At 46.6% G+C, this 19222-nt stretch overlaps 1 protein-coding gene across 1 annotated transcript in view; it reads left to right on the forward strand.

The window, feature by feature from the left end:
- Positions 1–1220: 1220 nt before the first annotated feature.
- The window catches only part of LOC147034284 (ribosomal protein S6 kinase alpha-3), a 344798-nt gene continuing 326796 nt past the window's right edge, over positions 1221–19222 (forward strand). Inside the window, exon 1 of the mRNA XM_085880085.1 lies at positions 1221–1412. Coding sequence (XP_085736211.1) covers positions 1353–1412 — 60 coding nt within the window. The 5' untranslated portion in view covers positions 1221–1352. The remainder of the gene's footprint in view (positions 1413–19222) is intronic.

Here is a 19222-nt window from a genome sequence, read left to right on the forward strand (position 1 = left end):
TACGGCGGGCGCTTCTCATGCTACATTTGAAAATCTGCTGATTGGTTGTTTTGCGTTTTCATTTCACTTTTGTTGTTGCAATATCGTCAGTTACTTTGTTGTCCCTTCCAGTAATCTTGAAAATCAACATGAACATCTGGGTTAAAATAGATTTAAACCAGATCTTCATGGAGTAACACACAATTTAAAATAGCTGTATTTTATTTATTTGTTTGTTTATAAATCCAACCTCCACTGCCTGGTGTTGCACAATTTTGTGGTGGGTGGTAAGGGTAGCTCAGAGCTTTGGCTCTGAGTGAAACCAAGAGTGCAACACAGTCAACTTTTTTCACGTACGTGAAATAATTTAAATTGATAGATGATATAGCTTACACTTTTCCCAGTCAAGAGGGATGGGTACTTTTACGTGTTAAAAAACAAACAAATAAAAAACAGATAAAGGTATCACCGGCATCATAACTAACGCACATGTGGCATTGATGGTGAAACTTATCCAATGAACATTCCAGGCTTGGTGGGGTGTGGGGTTGAGGACTTGCAGGGGTAGCGGGGAAGCAGAGGGGATTGAGGTCTTGGGGGGGGGAGGGGAGGGGATTGAGGACTTGGGGGGGAGGGGAGGGGATTGAGAACTTGTGGTGGGGAAAGGGGAATGGGTTCAGGACTTGTGTGGGGAAGGGGAGGGGATTGAGAAATTGTGGGGGTGGGGGGGTGGGGGAGAGGGTTGAGAACTTTGGGGGGAGAGGAGAGGGGTTTGAGGACTTGTGGGCGGGGGAGGAGGGAGGGCCTTGCGGTGGAAGGGAGAGGAGAGCGGGTTGGGAAGTTGTGTTGTTTGGGGAGAGGCGCGCGCAGATTGGAGGGACGGGTCGAGGATTTGCGGTGGGGGGGGAGGATTGAGAACATTCGTTTTAATTTTATCAGATAATTGCAATTATTATTTTTGTTTGATAAACTGAATTCGCAGTGAAGTTATATGCTTCATTTTGGTAAAGTTTTGTATTTTCATTGAAAAAAGTCCTTGAAACTACTTAAGGTGTATATCGGTAAAGATTGGCTTGACCAATACCTTCATTTTTTTTCTCACTTTTCAAATTTTCTCTGTGTCGTGTCTCACGTAAAAAAAACAGTTCTCACTTAAACATCAAATGGCACACCACGTATAATATTTTTATATTGAAGAAACGTCTTAAAAGTTTATGATGGAAAACAATGGTGGGTGGAGCTGTGACCACAATTCCCGCCTCTTGTCTTGTTCCTCTCGATATGGGCGTGACGGTTCACACTCGCGCTCGCAGTCAGAGATCTACGACCGCGGAGCAACAGCTTTGAAGGAAGCTTGAATCGCTGTCGGGACGATGCCTCTCGCGCAGGCCGTAGACCCTTGGAAGAAGATGGAGGTTCGTATGGAGAGTCAGGTGAGTCGAGGTGGGGTGGGCTGAGGTGAATGAAAGGTTGAATCCAACGGCTTTGTACATGGCGGGCAGGGGTGCGCGCGAGTAACAAGTACCTGAGGTGAACTACCTTCGCGCTCACGAGTAACAAGTACCTGAGGTAAACTACCTTCGCGGTCGTGAGTAACAAGTACCTGAGGTAAACTACCTTCGCGCTCACGAGTAACAAGTACCTGAGGTAAACTACCTTCGCGGTCGTGAGTAACAAGTACCTGAGGTAAACTACCTTCGCGCTCGCGAGTAACAAGTACCTGAGGTAAACTACCTTCGCGCTCGTGAGTAACAAGTACCTGAGGTAAACTACCTTCGCGCTCGCGAGTAACAAGTACCTGAGGTAAACTACCTTCCCGGTCGTGAGTAACAAGTACCTGAGGTAAACTACCTTCGCGCTCGCGAGTAACAAGTACCTGAGGTGAACTACCTTCGAGCTCCCGAGTAACAAGTACCTGAGGTGAACTACCTTCGCGCTCGCGAGTAACAAGTACCTGAGGTGAACTACCTTCGTGCTCGCGAGTAACAAGTACCTGAGGTAAACTACCTTCGCGCTCATGAGTAACAAGTACCTGAGGTAAACTACCTTCGCGGTCGTGAGTAACAAGTACCTGAGGTAAACTACCTTCGCGCTCGCGAGTAACAAGTACCTGAGGTAAACTACCTTCGCGCTCGTGAGTAACAAGTACCTGAGGTAAACTACCTTCGCGCTCGCGAGTAACAAGTACCTGAGGTAAACTACCTTCGCGGTCGTGAGTAACAAGTACCTGAGGTAAACTACCTTCGCGCTCGCGAGTAACAAGTACCTGAGGTAAACTACCTTCGCGTGCGCGAGTAACAAGTACCTGAGGTAAACTACCTTCGCGCTAGTGAGTAACAAGTACCTGAGGTGAACTACCTTCGCGCGCGAGTTACAAGTACCTGAGGTAAACTACCTTCGCGCTCGCGAGTAACAAGTACCTGAGGTGAACTACCTTCGCGCTCGCGAGTAACAAGTACCTGAGGTGAACTACCTTCGCGCTCGCGAGTAACAAGTACCTGAGGTGAACTACCTTCGGCTCGCGAGTAACAAGTACCTGAGGTGAACTACCTTCGCGCTCGCGAGTAACAAGTACCTGAGGTAAACTACCTTCGCGCTCGCGAGTAACAAGTACCTGAGGTGAACTACCTTCGCGCTCGCGAGTAACAAGTACCTGAGGTAAACTACCTTCGCGGTCGTGAGTAACAAGTACCTGAGGTAAACTACCTTCGCGCTCGCGAGTAACAAGTACCTGAGGTAAACTACCTTCGCGCTCGTGAGTAACAAGTACCTGAGGTAAACTACCTTCGCGGTCGTGAGTAACAAGTACCTGAGGTAAACTACCTTCGCGCTCGCGAGTAACAAGTACCTGAGGTAAACTACCTTCGCGTGCGCGAGTAACAAGTACCTGAGGTAAACTACCTTCGCGCTAGTGAGTAACAAGTACCTGAGGTGAACTACCTTCGCGCGCGAGTAACAAGTACCTGAGGTAAACTACCTTCGCGCTCGCGAGTAACAAGTACCTGAGGTGAACTACCTTCGCGCTCGCGAGTAACAAGTACCTGAGGTGAACTACCTTCGCGCTCGCGAGTAACAAGTACCTGAGGTGAACTACCTTCGCGCTCGCGAGTAACAAGTACCTGAGGTAAACTACCTTCGCGCGCGCGAGTAACAAGTACCTGAGGTAAACTACCTTCGCGCACGCGAGTAACAACTACCTGAGGTGAACTACCTTCGCGCGCGAGTAACAAGTACCTGAGGTGAACTACCTTCGCGCGCGCGAGTAACAAGTACCTGAGGTGAACTGGCTTCGCGCTCGCGAGTAACAAGTACCTGAGGTAAGCTACCTTCGCGCTCATGAGTAACAAGTACCTGAGGTAAACTACCTTCACGCGCGCGAGTAACAAGTACCTGAGGTGAACTACCTTCGCGCGCGCGCGAGTAACAAGTACCTGAGGTGAACTACCTTCGCGCGCGCGAGTAACAAGTACCTGAGGTGAACTACCTTCGCGCGCGAGTCACAAGTACCTGAGGTAAACTACCTTCGCGCTCGCGAGTAACAAGTACCTGAGGTAAACTACCTTCGCGGTCGTGAGTAACAAGTACCTGAGGTAAACTACCTTCGCGGTCGTGAGTAACAAGTACCTGAGGTGAACTACCTTCGCGCTCGCGAGTAACAAGTACCTGAGGTAAACTACCTTCGCGCTCATGAGTAACAAGTACCTGAGGTAAACTACCTTCGCGCGCGCGAGTAACAAGTACCTGAGGTGAACTACCTTCGCGCGCGCGAGTAACAAGTACCTGAGGTGAACTACCTTCGCGCGCGCGAGTAACAAGTACCTGAGGTAAACTACCTTCGCGCTCGCGAGTAACAAGTACCTGAGGTAAACTACCTTCGCGCTCGTGAGTAACAAGTACCTGAGGTAAACTACCTTCGCGCTCGCGAGTAACAAGTACCTGAGGTAAACTACCTTCGCGCTCGCGAGTAACAAGTACCTGAGGTGAACTACCTTCGCTCGTGAGTAACAAGTACCTGAGGTGAACTACCTTCGCGCTCGTGAGTAACAAGTACCTGAGGTGAACTACCTTCGCGCTCGTGAGTTACTTCCCTCGAAGGTCATTTTTGGGACTCGGACATTCAACGTAAAGATAGCGCGAGTACCTTACGGGTGTTTTGTTTTTAATTTGTCACTCACTTTTTTGTACTTAATGGGATGTTATGATAATTTCATCCATATCTACCCAACGTCATAACTGAAGAACATGTCGCCTTGGTTACCACCCCTTGGCCTTTTTGCGCTCGCCCAAACCTGATGGAAGGCTCCTCCCTGACCTCCACGACGTGCTCTTTTACGTGCGCCTTGGATGACTGTTTGAGTCTCGATCGGAAGAGATTGCGAGCTGATCGAATGACTCCGAACATGCGGCCACAAAAAACCCATGTCTCGCTGAGTTCCCATCGGGAACGACGTGCCGTGGTCAGGATCGTGCCTTCGTGAAGTGGGGGATTCCTGATGTTTTCAAGGACATGCTCATTGTGTTTTTAGTGTCCGTTTTATGACTTGATGAGCCATGACGTGTCCGTTCCCCATTTTGAGTTTCTAATTTGCTTTTAAGGGCCGTCACGTGCTTTGGATGTTAGTTTTCTTGCTGCACAGGAATCAAAACCAGGAATCCTACGAGAGGCTGATGTGATGACGCCTTGGATAGCACAGCTTTATGGTATGGGCTGGCAGGATAACTCGGTATTGTGTAGTCTCTCTGCTCGATTTTTTTAAACTCGCTGGTGTTTCACAGGCAGGGTGCTGCATCGATGAGTACGTCATCGCCGTCCCTCTGGTTCGGCTGGGGACCCATCAGCCAGTATTGGCTTGTGGACGTTTATTTATCACGCTGTCTTTTGATGGCGAGTTATCGCCATCACCCCGGCCAATTCCAAAATTAATTTTCTGATTACGGCTGCGGCCGAGTGATGCAGCCAGCTGTCTTCACGGCGTGCTCACTGGATGCTGTGTGTGAATGGGGCTAAAAGTTGCCACACTACCTGGATAATTGGTTGCAAGAGCTGGTCAGCCAGGTGAGTGGGGCTTGCATAATGAGTGACATTAATTGTAGGCAGGACAGCCCTGAGGTATGCACATTCATTTCTGAGCTGTCTCACCTGGGTTTGATTCTTGACCCAGCTACAAACTGTCATCCTTGTGTTTTGCAAGCGGGGTGAGGAATGTATGTATATTACTGTGTACCAGCATCAGTTTGTGGCCGTTGAAGATCCGACGATGTCCTTAGAGAAGAGTCGGTAAGGTATCACCGGCACCTTGATCAAACAACAAATTCCTACCCTGATTTGAAGGAAATGGCAAACCATCCAGTATAATCAACCCGTGCCAATAAACTGCTTCGGCAGCACCAGTTCTCTGTAAATCTGGTACATCTCATATCGAGATGAAGATCCATGATATGTCTTATCTTATCTATTCACTATAATACACTTGCGTCTGTCTGTTCGTCCGTCATGTAAATCTTGCGTGATTGTGAATTACGTACTGTTCTGTCGTTATTTAATTTTAATGTTGTATTTGGGATCATTCATTAACACAATTGAGCTACCCTCAATCACTTGAGAGTGGCAATTATTTGTCACACGTCTCGCAAGATTGTGAATGGGGACCTGGAGAAAATAAAATAAGTGTGAAAGGAGAAGTTGGGAAGGTGGAAATCAAGTTATAAGCAGGTAGGAGTGGATGAAATTGGTAATGGCATAATAAATATTAAGGTATATGACTATATGTGGGAGGAGAAACAGAGTAAATGAGAAGTGCACTTGGTGGAGCACATATCTCCACCACGTAATGCCTGATCCATGAGAATATATCGGGCCAAATACATTTTTGAACTCTCGTGCTATACGAGGTCCGTCTAAAAAGTAATGGGACTGACTTCATAGAAATTTTATTCCAAAAAATATATTGAAATCACATCTTGTCCTCTTCAAAATAGTTTCCCTCCAGTCTCACACACTTGTCCATCCTCTTCTTCCACACTTCGATGCACCCCCGGAAGGCTTTTTCTGGAATCTTCTGGAATCCTCTGGAGCTCCATCATCATGGCCCTTTTGATGGCCTCCACATCAGGAAATCGGGTCCCCTTGATCACCCCCTTGAGCTTGGGGAACAGGAAAAAATCACAAGGGGCCAAGTCTGGTGAATACAGGGGTTTCTCCAGAGTTGGCACGTTCCTCTCCTCCAGAAACTGTCGGATGCTCAGGGCACTGTGAGCAGGGGCGTTGTCATGGTGGAGCACCCAGGCGTTGTTCTCCCACAGATCCCTCCTCTTGTCGCAGACTGATCTCATGAGGCACCGGAGGATCTCCTTGTACACGTATTGATTCGCTGTTTGACCCTGTGGGAGAAACTCGAAGTGGACGATGTCCTTGATGTCAAAAAAACGCGATGAGCATCACCTTGACCTTCGACTTCGACATCCTTGCTTTCTTTGGTCTTGGTGATGCCGGACTTTTCCACTGACGACTCTGCCGTTTGGTCTCAGGATCGTATTCCAATATTCACAATTCATCGCCAGTAATGACTCTCCCGCGCAGGTCTGGATCGTCTTCGAGGTTCTCGATAATGTCTTGACAGACAGTGACTCTTTGCTGTTTCTGGTCCTCAGACAACAGCTTGGGGACCATCTTTGCGCACACCTTGCACATTTCGAGATTTTCATTCATGATGCTCCAGACAGTGTCCTTGTTGATGGAAAGTTCCTCAGCAATCATGCGCTCCGTGAGTTGACCATCTGCGTGCACCATCTGCCTCACACGCTCGATGTTGTCTGCCGTTCTGCTCGTTGAAGGTCTTCCAGACTGTGGATCGTCTTCAACCTCCTCCCGTCCGTCTGAACCTCTTGTGCCATTCAAATGCACGTGTACGTGACATCATTTCTTCCCCATAGATTTGCTGCAGCATTGCGAAGGATTCGGAAGGTGTTTTGCCAAGCTTGGCAAGAAACTTCAGATTGGCTCTCTGCTCACGACTCACAGCGAGATGACTCAGACGAGACAACATGTAAAGCACAACCTGTAAAAAATCACACAATGAGCGCAGCCAACCATCACCAATCATATATATTGATGGAATGTTGCGAAAGACTGTGACGCAACACGTTCATTCAAGTTGTGTAAGTGTAAGTCTACTTTGTAGACGGATCTTGTATATCGTTTTTGGCCCCATCTCTCAATGGTGAACAATCACTTTGGAAATTAAATAATTCTCGTGTCCAGATCTGGATTCGGATCCCCACAATCAAATAAAATTGACCTTGTCACACACCCAACCTGTCCACCAAGTTTCGTCTGAATCCGTCCATAACATTTTGAGATATCCTGCAGACAGACAGATCGACAAACAAGAAGACGACGTCGTGCAGAGCACGATGCTTGCAAAATCCATTAAACAGATTTAACCTCAAAAATATTTGGTGGTTGAATTCAGTGACCTCATATGAAAATCCTCTTCAAATATCAAGTCAATGGGATGAGAATTGAGGATTTTAGAAATCTCACCGAAGTTGCTGACCCTTGGCCTATGTTGACCTTTTGACCTCAAAAACAATAGGCTTCGTGCTTATGCCAAACTCTACCTTGTGGTGAAGTTTCGTGAAGATCGGTTTAATATCGTGACCTGTAGGCGACACAGTCGATGTGTCTGTTTGAGACAGACACAGACACACAAAATCGACTGACCAATATACTTGAAAAATCTTTGATTTTGCAAGTAACAGACTGACAGACAGACAGGTGAAAACATAACCTCCTTCACCTTTGACGGTGGAGGTAAATATTCCACCCTTTTAATGAGGTAATGAAGAAATAATATGGAAGAATGGTGAGCCTGGTGTTGGCTTTGCGGTTTGGGTGGTGGCTTGGGATCCTAGGGTTCTCAGTTCGAGCCCCGTTGGCCACTGAATTAACACCAGGGTGTTTACTTGGCCTATCATCTTTCCGAGGTCGGCGAAATGAGCACCAGTACACTCGTAATAGGGGCATTGCATCAGCGGCACAGCCGCGCTCCAAACCAATGATGCAACCAGCAGCCAAAAAGGCTGCACACGATGGGAATATGGAACAATGCCCTCTTGCTTTGAAGAATGGGGGAAAAAGTGGAGGGGAGGACAGTTTGGGGGAGAGAGGGGGGTTGAGGCTTGGGTGGTAGGAGGTAGGGTTAAGGACTGGGTGGGGATGGGGTCTGAAGACTGGGTTTGGGATGGGTTTTGAAGACTCTGGGTTTGGGATGGGGTTTGAAGACTTTGGGTTTGCGATGGGGTTTGAAGACTCTGGGTTTGGGATGGGGTTTGAAGACTTTGGGTTTGCGATGGGGTTTGAAGACTCTGGGTTTGGGATGGGGTTTGAAGACTCTGGGTTTGGGATGGGTTTTGAAGACTCTGGGTTTGGGATGGGGTTTGAAGACTCTGGGTTTGGGATGGGGTTTGAAGACTCTGGGTTTGCGATGGGGTTTGAAGACTCTGGATTTGGGATGGGGCTGTTGGGGTGGTTGAGAACTTCTGGTTTGGGGGTAAGGAAGTTGAGGACTTGGGGGTATGGTTGAGGGAGTTGATTTAGTCATGTAACATCTTTAGGGAGCACATGGTCCTTCTCCTTCTCCTTCTCCTTCTCCTTCTCCTTCTCCTTCTCCTTCTCCTTCTCCTTCTCCTTCTCCTTCTCCTTCTCCTTCTCCTTCTCCTTCTCCTTCTCCTTCTCCTTCTCCTTCTCCTTCTCCTTCTCCTTCTCCTTCTCCTTCTCCTTCTCCTTCTCCTTCACTGGGGTAGCTATCATTTCTTGGAAGCGTGACTGTGTTGCTGATGCAGTGCCCCTCTACCAGTACACACTGGTACTCATTTTTCCGACCTCGGAAGGATGACAGGCTGAGTCAACCCCCTGGTGTATTAATTCAGCAGCCAACGGGGCTTGAACTCGGACCCGAGGATCCCACGCTGCCACCCTAACCACTAAGCCAACACCAGGCTTGGAGCACATAGTGAGACAATATTAAATTCTCGTGATATCTACCTGTTCTTTGCGTGGTGTTGAAGTCACATTTTGTATTACGCAGAATTTCCTTGGGTAATCTACTACTTAAGAATGAGAGTTCAGTAACGGCTGAAACTACATGGAGGCTCCTACGTTATTATTATTATTAAAATTTTTTTTTCATTTGCAGTAATCTCCCATCCATCTGAAAATTTGCATTGGTGTGATTACTTTCTGGAGATTAGGCTCAATTTGATTACGTAGACGATGATTCTTCCTCGTGTTAATATTGCTTGCCTTGCAAGGAATTTAAACGCAAGAGGCCATTTGCCCCATCAAGCCTGCACAATGGTTTTCAACCTCCAGTTATTTGTCTGTGCTCTATCCTTTTTAAATGCTGATCATCAAGTAAGGAAGCAGCACGTACTTTCTTTCTTTCTTTCTTTCTTTCTTCCTTTCTTTAATTAATTAGTGCCTTTGGTATGACTCTGCCGGGGTTCGAACCGTCGACCTCCCAGACTTCGAGTGGATGCTCTCACCATGACACCAGCGAGTCTGGTGCAGCCTTTTAGGTTCTCCATTTTAGGTTTGTTGCTTATGATAGATTGCAAAGGCAATAAAATTCGATAATACTTGAACTATTTTTGAAATTGCATTCTTATTCTGTCGTTTTCATTCCCTGCTTTTCCTGGAATTTGGTTTTAATCTTGTAAATCCAAATGCTTTATTTGCTTGTATCAATTTATTTACTATAGATGTTTAATTATTACCAAAGAAAAGTGTTGATTTGTACTGACAGTGACAGAGACAGACCTATCATCTTTTGTATGGCTTCAGGAAGCAGCATTTTCTGGTGTGTGTGTGGGGGGGATTGTGCTATTGGTGCAGTGCCCCCCTGTAGGTTAGAGCAGGAATTTGTAATTCGTTTGGGGTGCCTGTGATAGCTTGCCTACTCTTCATGAAGAACACTGTGGAATTTTTAACATCCACCAACAAATCCTGCCAGACAGGACTGAGGACACCAATTGATGAATTTGGAGGGTTGGCATACACATTGATGAACTGCCCTTTCGGACTGTGTGGATCAATATTTGTTTTCCTCTAAAGATGTGTTAGGTGTTGCAGGCTACTTCCATTAGTTTTTGATTTGTTAAATGTTTGGCTGTTTAGCCTTGGTTGGCTTATTTAGGGTACCATCTGAATTGCTGATTATGATGGGAACACATGTTCAAATCCCATATGCAGAGGTCTAGACTTTTCAATGCATCAGACTTGATCCTTGTCTCCTAAAGAGAAATCATTGCATTTTTAACCCCCATTCACCCATCGACACAATTTTGATGTCCTCCATCATCTCCATTTACATTGGACTTGTTATGTGTATTTGTCCATTTCCAACTTGTGTCCTTGTGATTCCTTTTGAGGTACAATTATATTTCTTAATGTCTTTGTCCTAAATGTGATGTACTGTATCTACAAGCTTCTGCACGAGCCCTGGGTCAATGTTTAAAACGTGTATAGTTCTTAAAACTATTAGAATCAGGTATTCACGTATTTTGATTTGATTTGATTTTTTTGGCCCAGTGAAAAACATTTCAGAACAATGGGTCGCTGGAGCTACACATTAAATGTCTTGCCACTTATGCTTCTATATTTGTTTGCTCAAAATTTTGATCAATTGAACACAGTGAGGTTGATAGCTGTCTGCCGCTTCTTTGCGGGCGCACAAGGACGCATTGCATTATTGATGTGAATTCCGTAAAAATGCGCATTTGGCTCTTACAGTGCTTTCTGAGGCCCGTGGTAGTTCAAGATCAAAACTGGACGTGCCTTTATTGAAGTGATGTCATTGCGCGAGATGGATGTAGAGTACAAGTTGGAAAAACTTTGCTTTAAAATGTGAAAAGATAACGTCATTTCTGCCCCCTTCTTGTGGGGGTGTAGGTGCTGGCAACATTTTGATGCTGTTGGTGACATAACTGAAGGCAGTTAGCAAGATGGCTGAGATTGCCTGTGCACATATCCACTGCATTATTAAAGAGAAGTGTGATAGTGTTCTGTCTGAATGTGTAAACTGTAGTGGTACAGTGGTGTTCTATCCACTGTGGTGATACATCTTGTATTTTAATGGGATAATTGACCTGCTTTTAACTTAAGCAATGTGGATCTTGCATGGCTTGGGAGAAATATACTCTTTGATGTCTACTTCATTTGTTTTCCTGACCAGTCTCCCTGTGTATGTGCATCATTTCACAGCACCTGTGGTATCAAAGTTCAAGGTGCTCTTTGGTGAATTGGCAATGCCCAGAATGAATAATTTATCCATGTGTGAATGCATTGTAAAACAAGATGTGTTTTGTCCCTGCTTGTTCTAATGCAAGGTGGCTGAGATTTTTTTGGATCAATGCGGTTGGGGTGAGGAAATACATGTGATGCAAGTGCGGTTTCAGAACCATACTCTTATCTCAAATTCTAACAAATTAAAGGTGTGTGTGTGTGTGTGTGTACACACACACACACACACACACACACACACACACACACACACACACACACACACACACACACACACACACACACACACACACACACACACACACACACACACACACACACACACACACACACACACACACACACAGCATTTAAAAAGGATCGAGCGAGCACAAGCAACACTGGGAAGGCAATGGCAAACCACCCAATATAGGGTCATTCTACCTCAGTTCACCCAAGGGTTGTAACCCGACCCCTTCAGATTTGGCTAATTTTTTGCATGTACGTATGTTACATATGATAGTCTATGTTTCAAACATACAAAATTTTAGCTAAATCGGACTAGGGATTGACGAGATATGACTTTGAGAACTTTTGACCTTTACGACTAATGTCGCATTTCCACCAAAATTCAAATCTTCATATCTGTCGGGCAAAGTCCTTCCTCGGCCCACCTGAGCTCCTGACCACATACAAAGCTTTCGACCACAGCCTGATGGATGCTTTCTCCTCTGGGTTGTTGCTCCTGCCTCTCACCTTTCTCAGCTTCATGCTGTGGAAACCAAGGCATTTAGGATCATTGGTAGCTCCCACGATGAGGCTGAGTCTTTGGGCCTCTCACTCTCATCACAGGCAGGTCGGGGTGGTCCTTCTGTCTTCTACCGTCTCCTATCCGGTCTCACCACCTTGCTCTGTCTGCAATATGTCCCCTCCATATCTCCGCAGGGTGCTCAAGGTCCGCCAACAACCCCCTTCTGGTAAAACTACCAAAATCACGAATCACTGCTCACCTTCACTCTTTCATTCCTCTTTTTTTTTCCCACCTTTGGAATGAACTCCCACACTCTTCAATACCATTTTTCCCTCCAGGCCTTCAAAACAGCTGTTCACCACCACCTCTTATCCAAAACCTCGATCTTTTCTACTCCCGTTAATTCACTCCAAATCCACCTCCTACAAATTTCCTACTTTCCTTCCTGCAAGTCCCTGTAATGTCCATCTTGTATACTCCATGTTCCCCGCCCCATCCCTCTCCTTCCACAGATCTCGGACTAATGTCTCTGTTCCCCACTGTTTTGTCCTTCCCTCTCCTGCCCTTCTTGTCTCCTCCTCCCCTTGCTGTGCGTTGTGTGTTTGCTCTCATACGAGCCTCGTCGATGTATACAAAACAAATCTCCACTCCATGGTCTCCATAGGTTAGAAATAAGTTTTGGGTACGCTAAACATTACCTCGACGTGTTTCGACTTATGAGTAACTTACAAGTAACGTGTGTCGACGTGTGTCAACGATCGCGGAACGTGCCTACAACTTATGGCCAGCGTATGCGGAACGTGTGCATCATACGCTGGCATACGTCGAAAAATTTTGAGCATGCTTAAAATTTGTCGACGTGCTCTGCGTACTACGACGTATGCCAGCGTGGTTCAGCGTGCTCTTAACGTATTCAACGTGTGCCAGCGTATTTGGCAAATTTTTCATACGTCGGCATACGCTGGCTAAAACATCAAGGTGTGACAGGGCCTTGACATTTCGATGTCTAGTGTGGTTATGATTTGAATCGTCGAGCGGCAGCTTTTTAATAGGCTACGCCACGTGATCGTCGGTGATACGCTGCCGCGCTATGCATACATTAGACTATCGTTGTGCATAGGTTGTGAACGCCGACAACACGCTAAGCATTCGTTGGTATAAGTTATCTATATGTTATCGAAACGTTCTGTGTACGTTACTAATACGTTATGCATACGTCCAACTCGTTATGAATACGCCAAAAACTGAAAAAAACATCAATAGTTCAGCGTACGTCAGCGTTTTACATACATTTTGATAAGTTTCCATACGCTGGCTAAAACGTCAAGGTGTGACAGCGGCTTAAGCAAGGATACAGACCATGCTGAATCAATGAAAGAAAAGACAAAAACGAGTTGGGAACATTTCTACACAAACATTTATTAACAGGCAGGCGAGGAAAAGCATGTGGCACAGTGAATGTAGTTTATTGTTGTTTGTGTCGAGATGGAAATAAATGTGTGGCGCGACAATAAAAAAAGCAACTTACAAAAACAGACACAGAGTAGACCTTTTCCGATATATCTTCTGCAATCTTAACTTAAGCGAGGACAGTCACCATGACATATGTATATGTGTATGTATGTATGTATATATATATATATATATATATATATATATATATATATATATATATATATATATATATATATATATATATATATATATATATATATGAGCCTGGTGTTGGCGCAGTGGTTCGGGCAGCAGCTTGGGATCCAAAAGGTCCTGAGTTCAAGCCCCGTTGGGCCACTGAATTAATACACCAGGGGGATTGACTCAGCCTATCATCCTTCCGAGGTCGGCGAAATGAGTACCAGTGTACTGGGCCGGTGTATACCCCGGTTAAAATAGGTGTACCATATCCGTGTTAGAGGTGACCAGGGTTGCGTCAGGAAGGGCATCCGGCGTAAAACATGTGCCAAATCACTATGCGGATCATACGGATGATCCGCTGTGGCGACCCCTAACGGGAGCAGCCGAAAGAAGAAGAAGAAGAGGATATATATATATATATATATATATATATATATATATATATATATACACACACACACACACACACACACACACACACACACACACACACACACACACACACACACACACACACACACACACACACACACACCCCCGATGAAGAAGCGATAATGATCAAAAAGAAGAGGAGATGAGGCTCACAGTCTCTTTATACCTTGCACGATTGACCGACCGCGCCGCTCAGTACGTTTTTGGAGGATGCTTCATTGAACGATCCCTCCTTGATAGTTGGCGTGTCTCCTGCTTTGTGGCGCATCGTGCAGCGTATGCGCTGATCCAGAGAAGGGGCACGACCGTCAGGCGTGAGGGAGGGACTTGAGGCAGAGGAGGAGGCGGAGGCGGAGGCAGGTGGGTGAAGAGGAATATAGGGCGGCATTCAGAGACTGATCCAAAGCCAGCAAAGAAGATGAGGATGACCACCACCCCCATGACGACAACAATGATGACTCTGACGACTACTCCTCTCACACTGGACGGCTTTGCAATCCATCCTTTATAAACACTGCGGTGCAGGGTGGGGCGCCACCCCGAAGCGATGCGTCGTCACCCGAATCGGGCGCTCCCATTGGGTCCTGGCCAAACCCAACACACGGCCCAGCCGCGATGGCCGGAAGTGGCCTTACTTTACATCCAGCAAGACATGCCAAAGCTGCGGAACTGTCTCGCTCTGAACCCCGCGATATGAATCGCCTTGCTTCGACCATACACCATGCGGCCTAAGCGATCCGGGCCATACAGTACGCCTTTGCTTGGTAGCAGCTTCATCGAGGCAGAGGTGCGGGAAGATGTCTGCCATCCGCGGGAGACATTTGTGGCCGTGGTGGTGAGTGAAGACCAACGGTAAGATGCCGTCGTGAACCTACCCACAGACCCGAACAAAGATCTGCGCCATGCGCGTCCAGTACAATGTGATTGTAAAATGCTATTGTAATCAGTGCGCAGACCCCAATGAAGATGTGTTATTCGTGCCTCGTACTGTACAACTGTAAATTATCACGGGGCTGCGCGCGGGTCCTCCATTGAGCATGCGGTGATCTTACACAGTGGCGATCTTCACAGGCGGTGGTGTGCTCGGTGCCGGCCCTGATCTGTGTCATGAATTGAAGGGAAAGTATTGGATATAATTATTAGACACAGAAATGGGTTGAAAAGAACGTGTTTTCTGAACAGTGGGTGGAGGCTATTGCTGTGCTGCACGTGTCCCATGCAGTCTGGTGGTGGAGGTTTTATATTGTTTGTTTCGACTGTCGACCTCCGACCGCATCCTCATCGTGAAGGGTGTGGCTGCAGTTTTTACAGGCAGCCATGTTTGGATTTATTCCAGGAATAAGAGGAAAAGAGTAGGAATGAAGTTAGAAATATAATCACACCGAACTATGAGATCCACGCAATGCACTTAGTCCCGTTTGACCCATTATACATGAGGGAAAGGTCTAACTGTACGTATTTAATGAAATGACTGTTTGGGGACCACTGTATGATGGATGCCACTGCCTTGGAGGGATGCGGTTTCCAGAACCGCAACAAAATGTATATGTATATGTATGTATGTATATGTTGCAGACCCAGGTTCGCAGGGGTACTCCGAGGGTCGGAGTATCCCCAATTCTCCCCGGACTCACTGGGAATTGAAGCTGTCGCACATGAATAAGTCCGTGTTGTGGCGGGTCGCTATTTGACCGCAAACGCCAATTTATCCACTTGACCCAATGTCCTCCTTCTGACTACTGTTTAACTGTAGTACACGCAGTCGCCTTATCTGGGAATCGTGCCTTCGGCAGTTATGCTGCTTTTGTCTTTATTGGATCTTGATTAAGGCAGGCGAGTTTACCGCTAGCGCAATGGCAGACTGATGTGTGAACCAATTAGTTGAGGAGCTCCATCCTCCCAAACTACTCTCGGTGCGTACAGCACTGGTTCAATGGAAGAAAGGCCAACTATGGGGAGATTGAAAGGAAAATGTGAGCAAGGCAATTTATTTACAGCAAGCAATGTGAGGTATGGGGAAGGAGGGAAGGGAACTCGATGGCTTCAAAGGGCAACCGAGGCAGTCAAAGGGGAAATACAATGATGGGCAATCAATGTGTGCATTTACAAAAAGAAAAGAAAATGCACAAGTCGCAGACTTGACTTTACCTACTCCTTACCTACCGGATAACACGACAGGGTACCCATCAGGCACACACGGGGAGACAATTAGGAGGGGCAGGGTGGCCTCAGCCTACCGGTCCGAAGAACCATCATCCTCCCCAGCTTGATGCCACTCTCTGGATTGGCCCCGACACTGCACTCCACAACCGAGGGTCCACAAACTCCGGAACCGGCCATCCAACAGCCACGAGCGCCACAGATCCCAGCCAGCGAACCAAAGCGGCTGGGACCAGGGAAGAGAGTGACAGCGATAGCGATAGAGATAGATATCCAGAGCATCGGACACCGCTTTATAGTCCCGTTGGCAGGTGGAGCTGAAGAGCCGCACATCAGATCTTCCGAGGCGGCCTGGGGCTCGCGGGCCATGTCAGTTCTTATGAGTTGGCCCATGCCAGCCATTGAGGGATGCCCCCGCACTCCTGTCCATTCTGCTGCCCATCTGGGTATGCACAGTTGGCCCTTCTGGCTGTCGTCAGGAGCGGAGTCCGCACTTCACGTGAGGAATAGCTTTTACCCCCATGCACCCGGGAAGAACCACACATGTCCAAAAATGTCCATGGCACAAAGCCAGGTAATGGGGCGATTATTGCCGGGGGGCTGTCGTGTCCTGGTCCGTGTATGGTCATGTTCAGGTGGAGGAGAATGAACGGACATTAGGGAAATGAAATGCAGTACAGAGGTAGACTGCAAGAAGTTAAAGTACAGGGTAGATGTCCATATCGATTAACAAACAAACAATACTTGGTGGGGCTTTAAACAAAAAGTGGAATTTGGGAATTCGGTGTGCGCTTCGCTTCGGTGAATGTTCCAGCTTGTTGGTGTTATTCGCACATGCTGAGAAGCTGTGACAGTAAATCAACTCGCACCCAATGTGATGACAGCCCTGACGACATGTCATTATGCGCTGATGTTTCTCTGATCCCGACAGGTCGAGAGGGGGTGTGAGCTACCCAACCTAATGCATTTGATCACATTACTACAACCCCAACAGCGAAGTTGCTGTTCTTAACGTACATTCTGGAAATAACTATTCTTAGAGCCTTCGTGTTGTTACGTATGTCTCAATTTCAGTATATGGTTTATAAAACCGAAAATAAATTAATCAATAAATTTAAATGTATATATTTAGGGTTTTAAAAATTAATGTCTTCACAGCTGTGGATGAACTCTGGGAAGGGTTTGAAACACTAAATGGCTCACCTTGGTCGCCTTTCTTGGTTGCTTTATGTAGCTTCTTTGGCTCTGAGAGCATGGGAGGAGTCTATTTGTTCATATAATTGTAGCCACCTGGGTTTAATTGATTATGTGAGAGCTGATTGGTTATTCCTTCCATTCACAGGTGAGAGATGTGGGTGGGTCTTTCTTTTTTATATATACATGTGTGTGTAACACGCACACGCACACGCACACGCACACGCACACGCACACACACACACACACACACACACACACACACACACACACACACACACACACACACACACACACACACACACACACACACACACACACGTGCACACACACACACGTGCACACGCACACGCACACGCACACGCACACGCACACACACACACCATGGCCAAAAGTATGTGGACACCTGCTCGTTCAACATCTCATTCGAAAATCATGGGCATTAATATGGAGTTGGTCCCCCTTTTGCTGCTATAACAGCTTCCACTCTTCTGGGAAGGCTTTCCACTAGATCAGTGGTTTTCAAACTTTTTTTAGTGGCGACCTAATTTCAGAACCTCTCTACATCGCGCGACCCAAAAGATTCAAAACCCAATTCATAATATATAAGATAAGATTTCATGTGACAAAAGAACATTTACTGTTTACTTTATTCACCATCGTCATGTTTTCATCGACGAGTAAACGGAGAATAGCCGACAGTATCCAAATAGTACAGTTGAATGTTTCAGAAGTTTAGTCCGAATGACATTTAGATATATCAGTGACAAGGATGAGCCTGTTTTTCAGAAACCAAATTCTCTATTCGTGGAGAAGTAGATGACAATGCCAGGATCATATCATGCTCCATTTCTAGGTGATTTCTGTACTTTGTTTTAATCACCACCATGATGAAGAACGACTGCTCACAAAAGTATGATGAAGGATATGGCATGAGAACCTTAATGGCGCGCCGTGACAGGGTCGGGTAAGACGGCAGCATTTTGCACCAGAATGTCGACAACGAATTCTTCCGCGCAAGAGCCTGCGCTCCTGAATCCTGCTGGAGCTGTACAAGCTCTTCCTGTGCTGTATCATCTTCATCAGCAATCGAGTCAAGTGGAGCCGTGAAAGGGTCCCGAACCATAGAAAAGGACTGCACATCCAGCTCAGGGAAATAGTGCTCGAACTGTTCAATGGGTGACCGAAGGAGACGTGCTATCTCCCCAGAAACTGTCGAGCTCAGTGTCATTGTACTGGCAGGTCGTTATATGCTCCACCAGATGGAGGAAAAGTCTGAAGCGCTTAACAGCTGCTTTGTCTGACTAATTTTAGTGTCACCAGAAATCCGCTCATTTTGTCGTGAATAATCACGAGGTTGGCGTCTTTGCCTTGGAGGGAGCGGTTGAGGACATTGAGACGTTCAAAGATGTCAACGAGAGAGCACAGTTCTGACAGCCAAGAGTTCGACTCAAGCGACGCTACCCATGCCGTTTTCCCTTGTGTGCGTAGGAACTCCTTCAGTTCATCTTTGAGCTCGTAAACGTGCAGAAGAAGGTTTCCTCGAAATAACCATCTGACTTGAGTGTAGAATAGTAGATTCTTATGGTCGGCGTCCATCTCCTGGCAGAATAGCCTGAATAACCTAGTGTTGAGGGAGCTCGATTTGATGTGATTCACTATTTTTACGACTTCTGAGAGCACGCTCTGCAAGGTTTCTGGCATAGTACGAGAGGCGAGCGCTTCTCGGTGAACCATGCAGTGTACCATGGAGGTCTGAGGAGCCACCTCAATCAATTTAGCCTTGAATC

This window comes from Eptatretus burgeri, chromosome 1 (assembly GCF_056783735.1).
Source record: "Eptatretus burgeri isolate ZD-2024b chromosome 1, Ebu_testis_v1, whole genome shotgun sequence".
Taxonomy (NCBI): Eukaryota; Metazoa; Chordata; class Myxini; order Myxiniformes; family Myxinidae; genus Eptatretus; species Eptatretus burgeri.